The 18,284-nt window shown below is 39.8% G+C and overlaps 1 protein-coding gene and 1 long non-coding RNA gene across 2 annotated transcripts in view; one reads left to right on the forward strand and one right to left on the reverse strand.

The window, feature by feature from the left end:
• Positions 1 to 1,009: 1,009 nt before the first annotated feature.
• LOC115948128 lies at positions 1,010 to 8,213 on the reverse strand. The gene is made up of 3 exons (XR_004081973.1): positions 8,134 to 8,213; positions 1,692 to 1,816; positions 1,010 to 1,288 (listed from the first exon to the last, which is right to left on the reverse strand). It is a non-coding gene; the product is annotated as an uncharacterized LOC115948128 (long non-coding RNA).
• A 6,329-nt stretch (positions 8,214 to 14,542) lies between these two features.
• BRS3 (bombesin receptor subtype 3) overlaps positions 14,543 to 18,284 on the forward strand; it is a 5,131-nt gene continuing 1,389 nt past the window's right edge. Inside the window, exons 1-2 of the mRNA XM_005423259.1 lie at positions 14,543 to 15,103; positions 17,758 to 18,109. Of these exons, the coding sequence (XP_005423316.1) occupies positions 14,688 to 15,103; positions 17,758 to 18,109 (768 nt within the window). The 5' untranslated portion in view covers positions 14,543 to 14,687. The remainder of the gene's footprint in view (positions 15,104 to 17,757; positions 18,110 to 18,284) is intronic.

Below are 18,284 nucleotides of genomic sequence, written 5' to 3' on the forward strand. Positions count from 1 at the left end.
TTGAATAGTGTGCAGCATATTATCATCCCTATCCTCAGATCTGATGTCCCACACGATTGTTCTTAGGGGCAGCCATCCTTGATGGTGCTGTTGGCAGCAGCTGTTCTCTACAGAAAAGCCAGAACTGAAAAAAATCTGGGAAATGTGTGAAAGGGAAGACTGATTAAGCACTGCTTGGGAAACATGTGTCTCTATGAGCTCTTAAAATGCTGTGGTCTGCTTATCCTTTGACACTCAGCTTTTGTAATAATCATTTGGTTTTATTTTACCAGATTGGATCCCTTCTGGAGATGTTTGAAGGCTCAGAAACGTTTTGCAAACACAGATATTTTTATGCCTACTCATTTGTAATTTGCATAAATAAGGAGATCAAACCTGCTATGCTACCTGCTATTTAATTACAGTTGTTTCACAAGGAGCTCTGGGGGTAGAATTTGATCCAAAGATGCACATGTCTGCTGTAATTACATCTCAGAGATTATCTGACATCTTTCCATATTCTTGATTTTTTCTTTTGAATCAAACTATTTATTTTTCTTTTGCTTTCCACATTAGGAATACCAGCTATTGTGATTACTCTTGTGCTCATTATAAATAAAGACTTCTATGGCAATGGATCACTCTCCAAGAGCCATCCTTACAGCAATTTGTAAGTATAATACTTGAAGCTTTTTGATGGTCACCAGAATATCTGAAAAATACAAGGGATAACCAGAAATAACTCACTTTTGTCTCCTCCCTTTCATCTTTACCCTCTCCTTTCAGTGGTTCTGGTTCATAGGAACATTTTGAATGCATGGCTACTACATGGAGTAGTTTTCACATCGGTGAACTTGGCTTGAGGACAGGGAGGGTTTCTGCCAGTCAACTCCATTTTTAGTTTCTGTTCTTTCATTGCATTAATGCAGTCTAATGGGATATTTGTATGTGCTTCTGCATGTTCTGGGTTTCTGGTAAAAATCTAAAGGCACAATGATTGCTCCAGTATTTTGCACATTTCCTTCTGTTGTTTTTTTTTTTTTAATGTCACTTCACATCATTGTCTCAACATAATTTCAAGTGGTTTTATTTCAGTAGTCTCAACCTCTTCCCTTTTCCAGTGGGAAAACACTGCCTTCTTTCATCCTTTTTTAAAATGCTTTTATATAGCAAAGAATGCTTTCATTTTTCCACCTGCTTCTTGTTTAGCACAATCACTTGTTGGTGAAGATTACCGGGAGTATTTGAGTTTTCTCTCATCAGATAGGCTACACACATGTGACACCTCAGAGGGAAAGTTGGTCCACATCTTTAACAAAAAAGACACAAAGAAAAAAAGAAGTAAAATTCACTAATTTATGCCTAAGAAAAAGCTAAGCAGTGGTATGCTATTATTTAGACCCCTAGTTAAGTCATATTCAACTTGGTTTTCCTAAGGCAGCATGTCTTTGTGTTTATACGTTATTAGGTTGTGAAACAATCATCAGGTTTATCTGAATTTGGCAGAAATATCCGTGTATTAAAGGTACCAAATTTCCATAACATCCATAAAAAAAGACAAGTGCAGGCATTCTATGAATGTCTTCACTGGGGAAAAATAACAAGTGCAAGGGAATGCCCCTAACTAGGCATTGGATAACCATACAGAATGCTTATTTGGGGAACCAGCTTCCTGAATTTCCCCCTCACAAAACTTCTTATTGAATACTTACCTACCTTTCTTGCAGTTGCTGGATCCAGGACAACACCGTGTTCTACATCTCTGTTGTGGCCTATTTCTTCTTAATATTTTTGATGAATACAGCTATGTTCATCACTGTTCTCCTTCAAATCCACTCTGTGAAAACAAGGACACAAAAGACATCCAGATTCTAGAAACGGGGTGCTCTCCAAGACCTCAAAAGTGCTTTCAGCCTGATGTTTCTTTTGGGGTTAACGTGGGGCTTTGCCTTTTTTGCCTGGGGAGCAGTGAGGATATTTTTCTTGTATCTCTTCAGCATTTTTAACACCTTGCAAGGTAATTTCAGAATGGAGTAGTGCTATAAACACAAGGGTTTAGGAATGTGAAATAACAATACATCTGTAATATCATGTCACTCAAGCATGGGGGAAGAGGAGAACTGATACTGCTTTTGTATTAGAGGCTTTAGCTATTTTAAAAGGAAAGCTCTGTTGCAGTGGGATGACAGTGTTTAGATAAGTTGCTGTGATAGGTAGACTATTAAAGACATAAATTCATGCCTTGGAAACACAGGTCCCGATAAACGCACCTTGTCAGGAACTGGCATGATCCTTTTCATCTGGGCATTAAAACGGCTGATAGAATCAACTTGCAGATTATTCTTAAACCAAATCTGCAGAAAACTCTTCCTATTACCTTCACATGCACGAAGAAGTCAGTGCAACTCTTGGCCAACATGATTATGAAATAGTAGCGTGGCTTGTGTTAGAAGAGATCTTAAAGATCCTGATGCTGGGCCAGGGACACTTTGCCCACACAGAACACACTGGTATCAGTGGCATGACAGAAGTTTAGAAAAGGGGCAGCAGATTGGAGAACACACACATGAAAATCCATTAATCTCTCATTTCTTCTTTAGGGTTCTTTATCTTTGTGTTTCACTGCCTAATGAAGGATGAAGTAGTGAAGCAGTGCCGAGTACACTTCTGCTGGGGAAGATTTTGTCTGAGTAGTTATTCTGGTAAGCACTGAAGGGATTTGTTCAGTTGACTCATAAATCTTCGTCTGCTACTGGTGTCACATTTGTTCTGCATTAAGAAATAAGGCTCCTCTCAACAGCCCTTCTGCATTGCATTGGATAACTGTTCTTTAATAGGTCTTTATCCTCTTGCATTAACTGCTTGTGATGTGATGACAGGGTGACAGCATGCAGTGAAAACTGCAGATTTCCAAAATGTATTTCAGCTCGGTCTCTTAATTCTGTTCTCACATGCCATTCAGTGCTCCCTTATGTGAGCCATATTTTTGGTGGCTTTCCAGTCTTCATATAGCTGAGATTCCGAAATTTATGCAGAATACTGGGCATACAAGTTGCCATTTTTTTATGTGCGGTAGCTGGATTTGCTCAGCCTGGGAAGAAGGGAGATGTCTTGCTGTCTTTGGCTGTCTGAGGGGCAGTTACAGAAAAGAGATGGAATTTCAGAGGTGCACAGCAAGAAGACAAGAGGCAATGGGCCCAAGCCACAAGTGATGGAAATTCACATTATTTATAAATAAACACTCTTTTTTGCTAGTTGGGTGGCAGTGGCCCAGAGAGATGGTGGGGGGAGTCCCTCTCCTTGGAGAGTCATAATTTAGTTGGACAGATGCCAGACCCACTTGATCCAACTCTGGGCAGGAAGTTGGAGCAAAGACCTCCAAAGTTCCCTTCCAATCTAAATTATTCTAAGATTCTTTTATTTGCCAGCTCAGCAAGGAATAGCATGGGCTTATTCTGGTCTACTCCAGTCGTGTTGATTTTTTACTGAAATGTGGAAGAATTTAATAACTCTGTGTGTCTATCAAAATTAAATGATGGTATGAATGGGTATAACAAAGGAGAAGCTTAACTAGTTGGTTTTCAGGAAACCAGACTAAAAATCCTGTATTAATACCTGTGTCTTGTGACCAGCATCCCATGCACCTTGTGCTGCTGAGGAAGAGGCAGCTTTCCATTTGCAGCGGGAAAATTCAGCACAAGTGCCCTCAGTAGCAACCAGACTGTTCCCCTTTGAGCAGGAGCCAGCTCAGTGTTGTGCGATGCAATAAGGATGAGGCCGCAATTCCTACCCTTTGCATGAGTCCTGCCTCCTTCTCTGTGACCTTATCAAATTAGTATTACTAGACTGAATCCTCAAGGGGAAATAGAAGACTGAATTGCTGCTGTATAGCCTCACCTGCACAAGCGTAATGGAGCTAATGTGAAAATTAAATCAGGAACTGTGCACTGTGTGGCACAGAGATCGCTGGCCGCTAGGCAGGAATAAGGATGACACAGAAAGCAAGCACAGGCTATTCTCCTTTCTGCTCTCTGGTACTTTGAGATGTGGCACCTGTACATAATTTTATTTCTGCACCTCCCACTCTCTGATTTCAGACTGGAGCGGGTCAGGTGCAACTACTGAATCTACACCAAAGCATTTAAACCACAGATCACCATCCCAGGCTTTGTGGAGTCTACGTTCTAATGGAACAAGTTCAACTTTCAATGCAGATTTGCTTCCCATGACTTCTCCAGATACGAATTTTAAGACTGGTAAGAAAAACTGCATACACTGCATAGACTATAATGGATATGTACCACAATAAATTCCATATGGTGACAGTCAAATCCTAACTAATGAAAAGAAAAAGGAAACTTTTCACTGCTTTGTCTGTGCTAGGCTTCAGTTTGGGGATTAATGGCAATGTTACAGATGGCTTTTGCTGTACTAGGGAAAATAAGAAAGCTCTTAAAATCCTGGGATGGCTCTTCTACAAAAGGACAGGAACTCCCTGCTCAGCTGCCACCTTAGGCACCTAAGGAATATTCTACCCTCTGCCAGCTGGCTGACACTCACATGGGACCTATTCCCAGTTAGGGAGCACCGTTGTCTTGAGATAGACTATGGTGCTCTGTAACTGGAGTTGCATTCCCAAAAGAGCAAAGATCTTGGGGATTACAGAAAGCTAAACAGGTCATGTTGTGAGCCTTTTTAAAGCAGTAGAATCCCAGCAGAAGGTTTTGCCTTCAAAGATAGAGAAATTGTTGCAGGGCTGTATTCTGAAAAAGAAATAGCACCAAACATTCCTAGTTGTTTTTTGAAAAACAATGCTGATTTCTATTATTTCTCCAAGGACATTAAAACTTCATAGGCAAGTTCTTTCTGAACACATTAAACCAAGTTATTATAATGCAAAAATATTCCCAATTCTTTCCCACAGCTGAAGTCCATTGCAACCCCAGTGCTGTATCACCAGATGATGAGACCTACCATCCTTTTTCACGAAGAATACTGTCCATGGATACAGGGTTGCACTATCCACAGAAAGTAGGATTTTTACACTGATAATGAATTTGTTTTCCTCTGCTTATCTAATGGTGGTTCCTTTTGAGACTTGTACAAACAAACATAGTTCTAAGGAATTACATCTAATGTACTGTTATCACTCTGGACACAATTATTGAGCTAAACATCCCATGACTCAGCTTTAGACTTCTTTAGGAGTAGCAGTACTGACCACAAGAGGATTTGGTCCCACTGTGTTTCCCAGATTAGTCCTCATGACTGGAAACAGTCCTCATCCTGAGCTGCATTCATAGTTCGTCCTCCTTTTTTTTTCCCCTTTCCACTGTCCCGATAGCCCTCTGTTTCCATCTTCATCTGATACTTATCTCAGAATTCAATACCTGTAATACTGAGTTACAAGTGATATTTTTGAGACTGTTGGCTGACTGTCCCAGGCATGGATATCTAGAATCCTCGACCAGTATCTTTCCTTACTTTTCTGAAATGGATTTGGACCAACTTATACATGAAGAAATTGGATGCAGATTTCCAAGATGTTCCTCTCAGTTGTATGTTATTTTCAGACATGCTGTCATTGGTGCCTTCAACTTTGATTCCTAAAGAGATGTAGACATGTGTCTACATCTGAAATGTTTGAAAATGTTGCCCAGTATTTTCAAATGGAATGTGGAAACAATAAAAACTGAAATTCCCACCTTCAAGGGGTGTCCATATGTATGATATAGGCTTCAGATTACCTCTCCTGAAAAAACTCCAGAACTAAACCCAAAGAGAACAATAGCAGATAAACCCCTACTATCATTAGAGCTGGAAATAAGGATGTTTTCCCTTCAGTGTCGCTTTACTTTGAATACCGCCGGTTGTAAACTCCATTTCATGACATCACAAGAGAGACTTAACTTTCCTTATCTGCTGAGGAGAGGGTTTCTTTCAGCAAATGTGTTCAAACTGGTAATTTGCCTGCTCAGCCGAGTCCTAGTTTCTGTTTTGAATGCCCTTCTCTGTATCACTCAAGTAAAGATTCTTAAATGATTGTTAATATAGTGAAACACTAAGCTGTACCCATGACAGAGGAGTAAAATAATATAATGAAGTGATGTCTTAGAACTGGTATGTATGATACAAAATACAAAAGGTTCTTTCAGTCAGTGAATAACTCCCACATAGCAATTAGTGGAAAAAGATGAATATTTTAAGGTGCAGTACCTACAGCCAATCTACTTGAAATCAGACAGATGCCCTTCAGTTCCTTTATGGAGAAAATTGAGCTTTTTTTTTATGGAGTTTTGTGGGAGAAATCTTGGCACTAAAAACAGGCAAACAAGTTCCACCCTGTACCCACATGTTTCTAACTTGAAATTGCTTTCAAGGGGAATGAAATTCAATAACAAAGGTAGTTCATTATGTTGGGCATGAGCTATTGCATTTTTTTATTTTCTATAATAAACTCTTTGTTCCACAATCTGCCACTGAATACAAGCTTTCCCCGCTTTCCAATGTGAAGCACAACACACTGTGCTGTGGTGCTAAAGCTGTGCCTAACCCCCCTGTACCCTTAACCTGGCTGCTGCACAGCCCAGGGGGATCCTGAGAGACTGATGAAGGAGGCTCTGTAGTTCTTTGGGGGAACTGGAGTTTTAGTCCTCCCCTGAGCCCCTTTGAGACCAGTTTGTCTCCACTACATCAATAAGATCAGGTGGGTAGACAGTCTGATGTGTCTCCATCAACCTGCACTGTCTCCTTCCTGCAGTAATTCTTTTTACATTCAATTCAGAGGACAGAAAATAATAGGCTTACATTTCAAATAGACATTAGGTAACAATTTCCATTTTCAAGGAATAAGAAGCCTAGAGAGCACATGGAATTGCCATCACCGCAGGTCTTAAAAAACACTCAGGGTGATAAGACAAATATCTGCCAGAATTGGTATAGATTGATTTTCCCCTTAGAGCAAGTCCTCACAAATGTATTTTCTACGACTAATTTAAAATAAAAAGACAGCAGAAGAGGGCAAAACATGAGAGCAACATAAGACTGGCCTTGTCTCCTGCATGCTGTAAGTATTTTTTTACATTCTTGATAAAAGCTGAAATGCACCTTGATTTTCTAAAGTTTTTGCTACAGGCCCTCATAAAGGATTAGGAGCAGCAAACATTCAGGTAGAAGTTGGACAAGCGGCAAGAAAAGTGCTGCAATACAGAAGACTTCTCAGGCTGATAAGAAAAGTTTAGAAATGCCATTTCTTGGGCAGATCCATCCAACATGCTTCACACTTTGGAGGTGTACCAGTGGGAAGAAGGGCAAGCTGCACAGGTGGAGGTCTCCATTCTTCCTACTGATTTTTTTTTGTTGTTCGTTTTTTTAAAAAGCAAAATCTGAAAGTCAATTTTTAAAACCCTGTCAAGTTGCTCACATAAAGTGCAAAGCGCTATTTGTTCTGGGAAGGCGGTTAGCTCGCTTCCACTCTCCATCACATGCCTAATGGCTTTTCCAGCTAAACAGTGTATCATTTACATTTCAAGCATGGCATTGTGTAGGTTGTCAGCTGGAATGAAGATGTGTAATTTTCCTTGGGCTGAAATAATATCTTCCACACCAGCACTGTAGCATTTGCTCTTCTCCAGCATATCTGTGCTGACATTCTGTCACAGAATTGTGCATTGATGATTTTAACAGGGAGAGGACACACACAGAAACAAATCTCATTAAATTTCTAAGCACTGATAACTTTAAATGATGGGAGCAGCTTCTGCAGCTCCGGCTGGAGCTGTGACCAGTGTGTGACCAAGACAAGTGCATCCTCCTGCTCCCCATTTGGATTCTATCAGTTGACTTCTGCCCACAGCAGAAGGCTGAAACGAGATGATCTTAAGGTCCCTTTCAACCCAAACCATTCCATGATTCTATGACTCAATGTAAAAGCAACTTTGATTTCTAAGTTGTTCTCAGTTTACTCCCAGATTGTTTATTTTTAGTGATACATACACTAGGAAATGCGTGCTCTATTTTAAAGCGATAAAAGGATTTCAGGAGGTATATTCATTTGAATTTTTTGAAGTCAGATCTCAGTGGGCTGTTAACAATAGGTTAGATGATACAAAAGAAATAAAAAATTGCTGTCATCTTATTTTAGGGCTCCCATACCTTATCGGTGATTTCTCATGGGTAGCTCCTCACAGCACTAACTCCTTCTTCCTCACAGTACAGACAACAAAGTTCAACTCCCTTCTCAACCAGCTAACCCACTCTTTTGTAGCACTCGCCTTCTTATTGGACACAGCTGTGGCCTATTAAGAGCAGGCCTGTTCCTAATCTTTGGTGATTAGTACAGCTGCAACTCCTCAGGTGTGAGACTACCTTCTGCACTATCTTTATTTTCTTACAGTCTACCCCTCCACAAAAAATGACAGTAAAATCACAGCAGAAGTTGTGGCAAATAGAACAAAACCTCCCCACTCCCACCTTACTATTTAGACTGGCACAAAACTCCACCACTCTTCATCCTAGCTAAGTCGGGGGGGCAGATCCAAGATGTAGGCAGCTCATTCATGGGTTCCTGGAGACTTTTTAAGTCTGTTCACGGACAAGTAGCTAAAGCTGTCTTCTATTTCAGCATATGTACAGTGGTTTGGTAACCCTGGGATAGATAAATTTTACATAGGTTGACAGCTAAAGGTTAGTACAGCTTGTTTAAGCTTCCTCCTGCCTGTGTGAATCTGCAGTATTGGTAGCAGTACACCCAAGATGTATGACTCTTTCTACATTTAGCAGGCAGTTATTACTGGGACAACAAAGGAAATGTCATTATGGGAAATGATTTGAGATTAAAAATCAAAACACTGGGAAGATAATTGCCTATTGCATAAGATGACTGTTGAGCCTCAATGCACAGTTCTCTGTGCTTTTAGGTATCAGAAAGCATTTAGCATGTCATGGCACTTTAATGGTTCCAAAGTAAATGAATCATGGAGAGTTTCAAGGATGCCCAGAAGAATTATCTTTGCTATATTATTTCATTGCCTGATTGCTCCTGTAACTAGAGAAGTGCAAGGGTTTCATTCCAGTGTTTATTTTTCTCTCTTTTCTAAGAAATGACACTGATATTTCACTGGCCATTCCCATACTGAAACTGGCTGAGGAAACTCCTGGAAAAGGGGGCTGGAAGGGATGCAAGAATGGAAAAACAGGATAAAAGTTATGTGGAGCCATAGATTAATGACAGCATTTGAGATCCTGTTGCAGGCAAATTGCATCACAATAACTCCACTGAACAGTCTGGATTTGGGCATTGTAACAAGATCTGAAACTCTTTTCTAATATTTTAACCAAAAAGATACCCCATCTTGTTGCTGCATCACCAAATGCTCCTTTGGACAGCTCCTCTGAACTGACCTTCCATCTCAGTTTTGTAACAGTGAGGGCTGGGATGGTGTATTTTTGCTCCTAGGCGTGCTGATAAGTCTTGTGGTATTTGAAAGTTTAATTGGGTATCTCATCTTAGTTTCAAAAAACAGGGACACTGTTCCAATTAAATGTTGCTGCAGGATTTGATGCCCCAAGTCTCAGTACCTGCACGGCTCCCTCTGCCCTTGGTGTAAAATCAACTCGACACAGATAAACCCCGAAATAAACCAATGTTTTTTTCTCCTACATGTGTAGTCTTTTACAATAAATGGTTACACTCTGTTATGAATGTGACACAGATGAGGAAATTGTCTTTGAAGTGTACTAAAAACATTTTCCATTTTCATAACTCAGTAGTTGCTTTGTCTCCAGCTGCTCAGGAGACTAGGCAATGGTAAAGAAAAATCAATACAGGATAGAGAAGATGTTCCCACTTAGTGGTGAAAACCATCAGATTGACAGACACTGAAATCAAGCTCTTGTCATCACAAGTGAAGAAATCCAGCGTGGGCAGTGCCCTCTGCAACATTCCTCCCCTTTGCCTGAGACTTGTCACTCTGAAATAGATGCCTGGCAAGACAGGGAGGTGATGTTCTCTGTTTTGGGAGGCATTCAATGTGGTACACAGAAATGACGTATTCCCATTCTCCTAGAAGGACAGAGCAGAACAGAACGCAGCCCTGAATGTTTTGGTAATCTGCTCTGAATATGAACTGCTCTCTCCGACATGGATGCTTACTCCGGCATGCATTCAGGCTTTTCCACTTCATACTTGCTTGCCTGAAAACTAGAAAATGGATTGGGAACAGTCACACAGCCATAAAATGGCTTTTTGTCCCTTTATCTTGCCGTTACGCGTCATGCCATTGGCAATTTCAGTTTAAAGAGAAGACAATAAAGTTGAAACACATTCTGACTGATATAAGTCAGAAACAAGGCAATTACTCACACCTATCCCTGAGAAGGTTGTCTCAAGAGCAGGGACTCCTCTTTCCAAAACAAATGTGGCAAAGCCAGCTCAGAAAACACTAGGAAGAAAAATACATTTCAGAAATCCTAGTTACAAATGCAAAGTCTGTGTTAAAAGTTGGAGTTGTTAAAGGACTCCAGGTCAGGACTTTTTGATGAAGGAGCAAAAAGCTTTCCATCATGTCAGAAAAACATGACCTAAAAGGAAGGCTACTGGGATTTGCTAAAAGAGACAGATTTACATTGATCTGGTCAGACTGCTAGATTTAAATCAGTTTTCTCCATAATGGGAGGAGTCAAGGAATGCACCTATGGTGTCCCAGCAGAAAGTTCGGCTTTGCATTAAAGAGTCTGGGCACATGGACAGCAACCCAGCTCATCTGTAGGAGAGATCCTAACCTAAGAAAAGCCTTTTTTAAGAGAAAATGCCACAACAGAGTCTACCCAATTCAGAACTAGGATTGGCAAGCTATTCAGAATCAGTCTACTGTTAACACCCGACAAACATAAATGTCAGTTCACTCAGTGGAGAGACAGGATGCATCAGCCAGCAATAAACAGATGGCGAAACTACTAGGAGAGACAATCAAAGGGTTTAAAATGAGTTTGAGATGCAAAAGAAGAGTTAAGACTACTAAATAATTCTATTCAGAAATGATACTAATAACAACCGAAAAATATGAGTTAAAAGTATCTTAACTTTAATGAAATTATCTTAATATAGCTGCGGTTTAGTAGGTATCAGTTTTGTGCTCCTAGCACTTTAGCTGCAAAGCATTCTGACATATTTTTATAAATAACGATCAATGCAGCATGACCAATGCACCTTGAAATACCAAAAATAAGCAACAAAAAAATTACTATTTTGGAAAAAAATTTTATTTATTAATGAGTTAAGATTTTGGCTGTTTTCAAAAAGGATTTCAAAAGGAGCATTTATTTTCTGTGAAGCTTGAGCCTGAAAATCTAGCCAGAATTACTTCAATTGCTTTTCACACCAGGAGGCAAAACTCTAAAATAATGTCTTAGAATACTTTACGGTTTGGAGTAACAATGTCATTCTCTTCCTTTAGAGCTAGATTTGAAAAACAGAAAGCTATCAGAAATAGCTGAAATTCTGCTATCGAAAACAAATTGCAGATGTGGTTTGCTATCTGTCCTTCAGATTTTCGTTGGGTCTAGACATTGTTATTTTGTGTGCTTTTTGAAAATACTGGTTTTCACCTCCTATTGATCCACTAAGACAGTATTTTAGGCTCCATAAAGAGAGAAGCTGGACAACTACCTAAAACCTCCAGTAATAAAAGGATCGAGGAAAGAATTGTGAGAAATGATGAAACTTCCTGATGCCACATTCCTCCAGGGAGGCAAAAAGATGGGAAAAAAGCAGTCTCTCAGTGGAAAGAGAAAATCAAGTAGAATTTCGTGTTGCTTTGAGCAGGGTTAGACATGTGTACTGTGCCCTGTTAGAGAGAGAGAGCAGGGAGAAATGAGTCTGTGTTTCCAGATAGTGGGGGGTTCTAAAGCGTGAAGCATCAGAATGGGCATTCGGGTCCGGATACACAAACTCTGGTCCAGTTTGGGATGAACAGCACATGAAGTAACAGGAATAAAGAGAATTTTAAGCTTTTGCCACTTTCTGGAGTTGCTTGCAGCTGTGACACATGTTGATATCCTCAAGAGGCTTTAATATGGGTTGGGAGGTCTGTCTGCTTTCCCTTTATACCTGAATCATCCCCCAAACCAACTGCTGGGAGCAACTAACAGCTCAAGAACCCAGTCCTGTGGATTATGAGTTGCTCAGAGGGATACCAGTTCAGGTCCTTCATCCCAGCATACAAAATGCTCAAGTGACAGAACTACCGAACCTCAGAGTCCACGTTGCCAGTCCGAATCTCTTGAACAGCTCTGGAAGCTCAGGCACTGTAAGAGTTGGTTGAGATCTCTGCTGCTGGCCAAGCTTTGGTGCATCAACCAACCTCTAGTGCAATGCAAGACAAGCAATAAGCTTCTTTCAGCTCAATTCCAGTTTCAGCTAAACACCTGATGCATCGTTCAGATGCCACCCTTGAGTACTCAGCACTTGGTGGAGTACAATTAGTTCCCAATGTTTGGTGACACCCTGAATCTCCCATACAGGAAAATGAAACATTTATGTAAGTATCTGACATAAAGTTGTCACAAACTGCTACAGTTACTGAACTCTGTATTAAATATAATGTATGGTACTACGCCAGTGTGGGTGGACAACATAATCAGGATCCTCAAAGATACCTTAATCTGTGAGCAACCTACATACTGCACCTGTATGAAAGGACATATTCTGGTTGATGATGACAAGAGCTTCTCTTCTGAAAGCACTTTCAATAAGCATAATTGGAACTTTTAACCCATGAATCCTCTTTCCATCAGTAATGCCTCCTCCCACCATGACACAGAACAGATCTTCCATTTGATGTACATTCTACCACCTGGTCTTTCACCAGCTGATATATATGGCATGGTTATATTTGAAAGGATTGGGACTGGGGGAGGAAAAGAATAAGGCTTTTCATGCATAGTACTTAGAGAATTTTTTTTTTGAGTAAATGAAACAAGCTTGATTTTGTGTGTCAGAATATGTACAGCTAAAGGGACTATAAGGTTGCTTTTGTGATTTCAACAGGGTACCTTCTCCACTCCAATGCCACAGCTCAAGAACAACCCAAAGGAAAAATACTCCAGTGACTGATCTTAATTTTCACGGCATAAGGCTTCAGGCCTTTGATCTCTTTTCCACTCCCACTATTTAGAAATTAGATCTTGGCTTTCTTAATTTTAGGAGATTTAGCTCAATGCACCACATTTCTTGTATCTTAGTTTACCAAAAAGTTAAGCAGGAGTTCATCAAAGATGATTTGAGCACATAATGAGATTATTTGAGATTTGACTGTTGACTTATCTAAAGATAAGAAAACCCATACTAATACTAACATGTCTGATTGAGAAAGCATCAGGAAATCAGGAATCTTCTCTCAGAAGATTTGACTCATCAGTTGTACCATTCAAAGCCAATATGTACATGGGTTGTTGCAAGATAACAGGTATCTATCAAGCAACTACCTGTAAACTTCTTCATACTTTGGCATAAATTGAAACAGTGGGACTGTTTCAAGGGAAAAAATCTAAGTGTTACCAGTACTGTGGCCATAAATTTTGGTTTTATACTGCCTTTTGGAAGGTCACTGCACTTCTGTGATAGAAAGGCTAATCAGAGCATGTGGAATCCTCTGACTCCTCCCTCTCAGGGAAGACTCTATCATAGAGTTTTCCCCACCTAGGCTTATAGAGAAGACTTAACCCATGATGCTCTGCAGCACTACTGTCAATCTACATCAGATTGCCTCCCCCATTGGCCAGGTGACACTGCCCACCCCAATTATTCATCCCTCATCCCCCTGCAGGTTGCTGCCCTTAGTCCTGCCCCTTGCCCTCACCTGTGCCCTCAGGTCACTGACCCCACACTTAAGTTGTGCAGACCACATGGTTTGGTCTTTTGTCTCTGATCCCTTTGGTGTGGTGAATGCAATAAACCCCCTGCTGGAATATATCATGCAAAGATCCTTTCTGCCTTTCCTCTGCTGAGTTATCTGTGGCATGTGCATGGACTCGAAATGGCTGTTCATGTGGCCTTACTCTGAGTGGCTTCTGAAGGAGGTGTTTCAAAGAATGTTGCAGCATTTCTACCATCCTGCCACGCTGCAACAAGAGCACAGTCTGTTTCTATTGCTTTGTCAGAAAATATTAACTATATTCTGATATATTTTATCTGCCATTAATGTGTACTGAAGAGTTTTGTATTAATTTAGGATATTCTCTGCTTACACGTACTATTGAGAAAACTATTTCAGATTTTCATTATATTCTCATTTTAGAAAATTTTGAACAACAGTAATAAATGTTTGCTATTGAATACACAAACCCTAATGTTATAGTTTTGATACAATATGATATTTACTTATCATAAGTATATCTGCAGTAAAAATCCCACCTTGTTTCAACTAATGTATTTAAAGGAACTCTGTTTCTCTTTTCCTCCTCCCTCGCTGTTCCACTAGCTGAAAAGCCAATAAAAAAATTCTCCTCCTCTCCAGTTCAGAACAAGACCTATGTGCATTTCTCCTAGGCATGTTTTGAGATCCAGAAGGGAGTGAAAGTAGTTAATGTGCAACAGGAATCAGACATAAGCCTCTACCTTTCCATTGACCCTGCTGACATGCTGCAAGCTAAATATTAAACATTTTTTTTATCAAAGTCCAGCCTGGGGAGAAGAAACAGTTAAAGAAATGTCTCAATTACACTTGCAATCAGCTAATCAGACTTTGTGTGCATCTGTGGAATCAAGCTCTGATAATGAAAGCACGAATGAAAAATGGACCGAAGACTCCTTTCCAGGATTAGAAATATTGTGCACAATTTATGTTACATACGCTGTGATCATTTCAGTGGGTCTCCTTGGAAATGCAATACTCATCAAAGTTTTTTTCAAGATTAAATCAATGCAGACGGTTCCCAACATCTTCATCACCAGCCTGGCATTCGGAGACCTGCTGCTTTTACTAACGTGTGTGCCTATAGATGCAACACGTTACATTGTGGATACCTGGCTCTTCGGAAGAATTGGGTGCAAGCTGCTGTCTTTTATCCAGTTAACATCTGTTGGAGTATCAGTGTTTACCCTGACTGTTCTCAGTGCTGACAGGTGGGTCTGTGCAACTGATTTGCCAGGAGATACTGCAGGTTTGAAATTAGAAATTAATAAAATAGCAGATATCATAATTTTGCACAGTCTTAAACAGCACGTTGCAATAGATTAAAAATCCCAAACGACCAGCCCCCCATGTAATTTAAAAATATGTGATAGTAAAATTGTAGCACTTCTTTTTAAGGGAGTGAGGTGAGGAAAACTCTGACCTTTTATTACTTTAAGGTACAGTACAAGGGTTTTTCTCAATTGCACAGAAGAAGGAAATGGCTTAAGTTGGGAAAAGACAGTATGTTGGTGCTATCTAGTGGTACAGTGAAGTAGTCAAGGAAGATGAAAAATAAAACTGATTATGAGTGAAAATTCTTTAACCTATGTACTCAGGGATACATTAAAATCCTAGAACATAAAAGACTGACATGGGATAAAAAGCCAAAAGAAAACACAGAACAGACTGGGGGACAAAGGAATGACTCTCATGATTTGATGGCTAATGTAATTTTCACCTTGAGAAGTGTATAAATATATAATTTTTTTTCTCTTGTAGTTCTTCTGTCTTTTACAGAAATATTTTAGCCCGGGGGTTGTGAAATTAAATTCAGGTTGTAATGACAGCATTGCTAGGATCAGTGTTCTGACTGCTGTCAGTAAGTGCTGAATCTGTTTTCTGTGTACTACTTTCTTGAATGAACAAAACTAAGAGGAGATTTCAGTTCAATCAGCAGGAGCATTGAGGAGTAGAAAAACAAAAACTGAAATTTAGTATTGAGAGAGAAAAAAGGTCATCTTGTCTGCCAGCAATTGTGGATTGTATGTAATAGCAAATTGTTCATGTGTCCAGAATTTTACCAGTGGTACTGTTACTGTACTCCAAAATAATCAGTCAGCACAGGAATGACCACATAGGGTCAAATCAAGGATCCATGTAGACCAATACTAGCCTCCAGCAGTGGTAGTATAAGGACAAGAAAAGACATGTATGAAGAGTAAAAAACCTCTATCAAACTACATTTTTAACCCGATGCCTTCAGATGACACTGAACAGATGTTGTTTCTGTCTATTTAATATAACCTCAAAGAATTTCTCTTTTGGATACTTGTTCAGCTTTTTCTTGAACTTGCTTAGCAATGATTTTCATTGCCTGTACAAAGTAACTCCTTTTATTTCTGCACTGCACATGGCTTCATTTAATGGTGCTGGCACTTGTGTTGGGAGACAGTGATCCCTCTTCATGTCTCCAGGCTATTCATGTCGTAATCCATCCTTAGGTTGTGTTTCTTCTAGTTAAGGTGTGCAGAGCAACACACGATAATAAAAAGTTCCATGAATCGGGGATACAGGTAATTGCACAATTGTCTCTTTTTGTTCTCCATTTTTTTCCTAATACTACCTAACATTTTGCTTTTTTGTTGTTGTTGTTTTGGTTTGGGTTTATTTTAGGGTTTTTTAACTACTGCTGAAGATAAACTAATGTTTACGTTTAACTATCTACTGTAGCTCCAAGGTCTTGGTCCTGTAGAATGTCAATTCAGAATTCACCATGACTAGATGACCTTTAAAGATCCCTTCCAACCTCAGCTCTCCTCTGATTCTATGGTTTAGACACTTGTTTCTGTATTTAATTCTTCATAGCAGCTGTTATATAAATACTCTGCACCACATTTTCACAGAGCAACTACATTGTAAACTCTTTACAGAGCAAGCTCAGATCAGTCATGGGCTTAATGCCAGACTGTTGTGTTTCAATATGCTAGAAGACCTCAAAGTGAATAAAAATGGTATTTATTTGATAAATAGCAAGCGAGCTTCCAGCTTTCTATTTAAATTTGCCTAGAGGAGAAAAAGACCAGATCCTCAGCTTGTGCAAAATGATACAACTAAGCTTTCTTATCCTCTGGGTCCTTTTTCACCGCCTTTCTTTTCATGCCAGCCTTGTGCTCCCCTGGAGGGGTTGCTTCTTTCTGCATTATCAAGACTCCCTGGTCCTTTAGGAGCAGGGTATATTGTTTCCTGTGCTTCATCCGCCTTCATGGAAATTGGTCTATGTCCCAGTTCCGCACAGATTATCACACATCTATAGATTAATCCAGATTCTTCTTGTATGCCTGACTCAGTCCATATGCTGCAGAATCACAGGCATGAATCAACAGCAGTGCCCTCTCCTGCTTTATAAATAAGAATGAATCCTGAGCATTATTTTGAGTCAGATCACTGCACTCAGCAGGGGTCTTAGGAAGACAGAAGAAAGGAGAGGCGAACATGCGTGGTTTCATCTATTTATAAAATAGTTAACCTGTTTCATACCTTCATCAATGTTGCATACAAATTCCCTCATTTATCTTTCAAGGCATTGTCATAAAATTAGGAGTGATGATTGCCCTTAGTGATTCCAATCCAAACTTTAGAAGTCATCTTTACATAGGAAGGTTTTAATGGCAACTCCTGCCTGTCAATCCATTAAAATACATGCCTGAAATAAATGTTTACATTTTGATTTTAATTCCAAAGAGCTAGTGTCTGCTTTCATTTCCAAGAGAATTCCAGCACCCTTTGTTTAGCAAGAACAGTAATGGCTTTAGCCTTAAGAATTTTGCAGTATGTGCTCATATCATTTCTGTGTTTATTCTGACAGCGATGTTGGTCATTTTAGGTACAGAGCCATTGTTAAACCCTTGGAACTGCAGACTTCAGATGCGCTCCTGAAGACCTGCTGTAAAGCGGGCTGTGTTTGGATTGTCTCCATGATATTTGCTATCCCAGAGGCTGTTTTTTCAGATTTGTATTCTTTCAGCAATCCTGAGAAAAATGTAACTTTTGAGGCGTGTGCCCCCTATCCTGTATCTGAGAAGATCCTGCAGGAAGCTCACTCCCTGGTTTGCTTCTTAGTGTTTTATATTGTGCCCTTAGCTGTCATTTCTGTCTACTACTTTCTTATCGCCAGAACTTTATATAAAAGTACATCCAACATGCCAGCAGAAGAACACACTCATGCCCGTAAGCAGGTAAGCTCTGATCAAGCACTAAACTCTCCAATTTTCCAAAGTCTATTGTGTTGATTAAATACTAATTCTTAAGTACAGAACTTTGCCTCATAATGGAGTAAAAAGCTCCACAAACTTAGCCCATACCAAATTTGAATCCAAACTCATCTGTGCACTTAGGCACATGCTCATGACT

Source organism: Geospiza fortis, unplaced genomic scaffold, assembly GCF_000277835.1.
Source record: "Geospiza fortis unplaced genomic scaffold, GeoFor_1.0 scaffold29, whole genome shotgun sequence".
NCBI lineage: Eukaryota > Metazoa > Chordata > Aves > Passeriformes > Thraupidae > Geospiza > Geospiza fortis.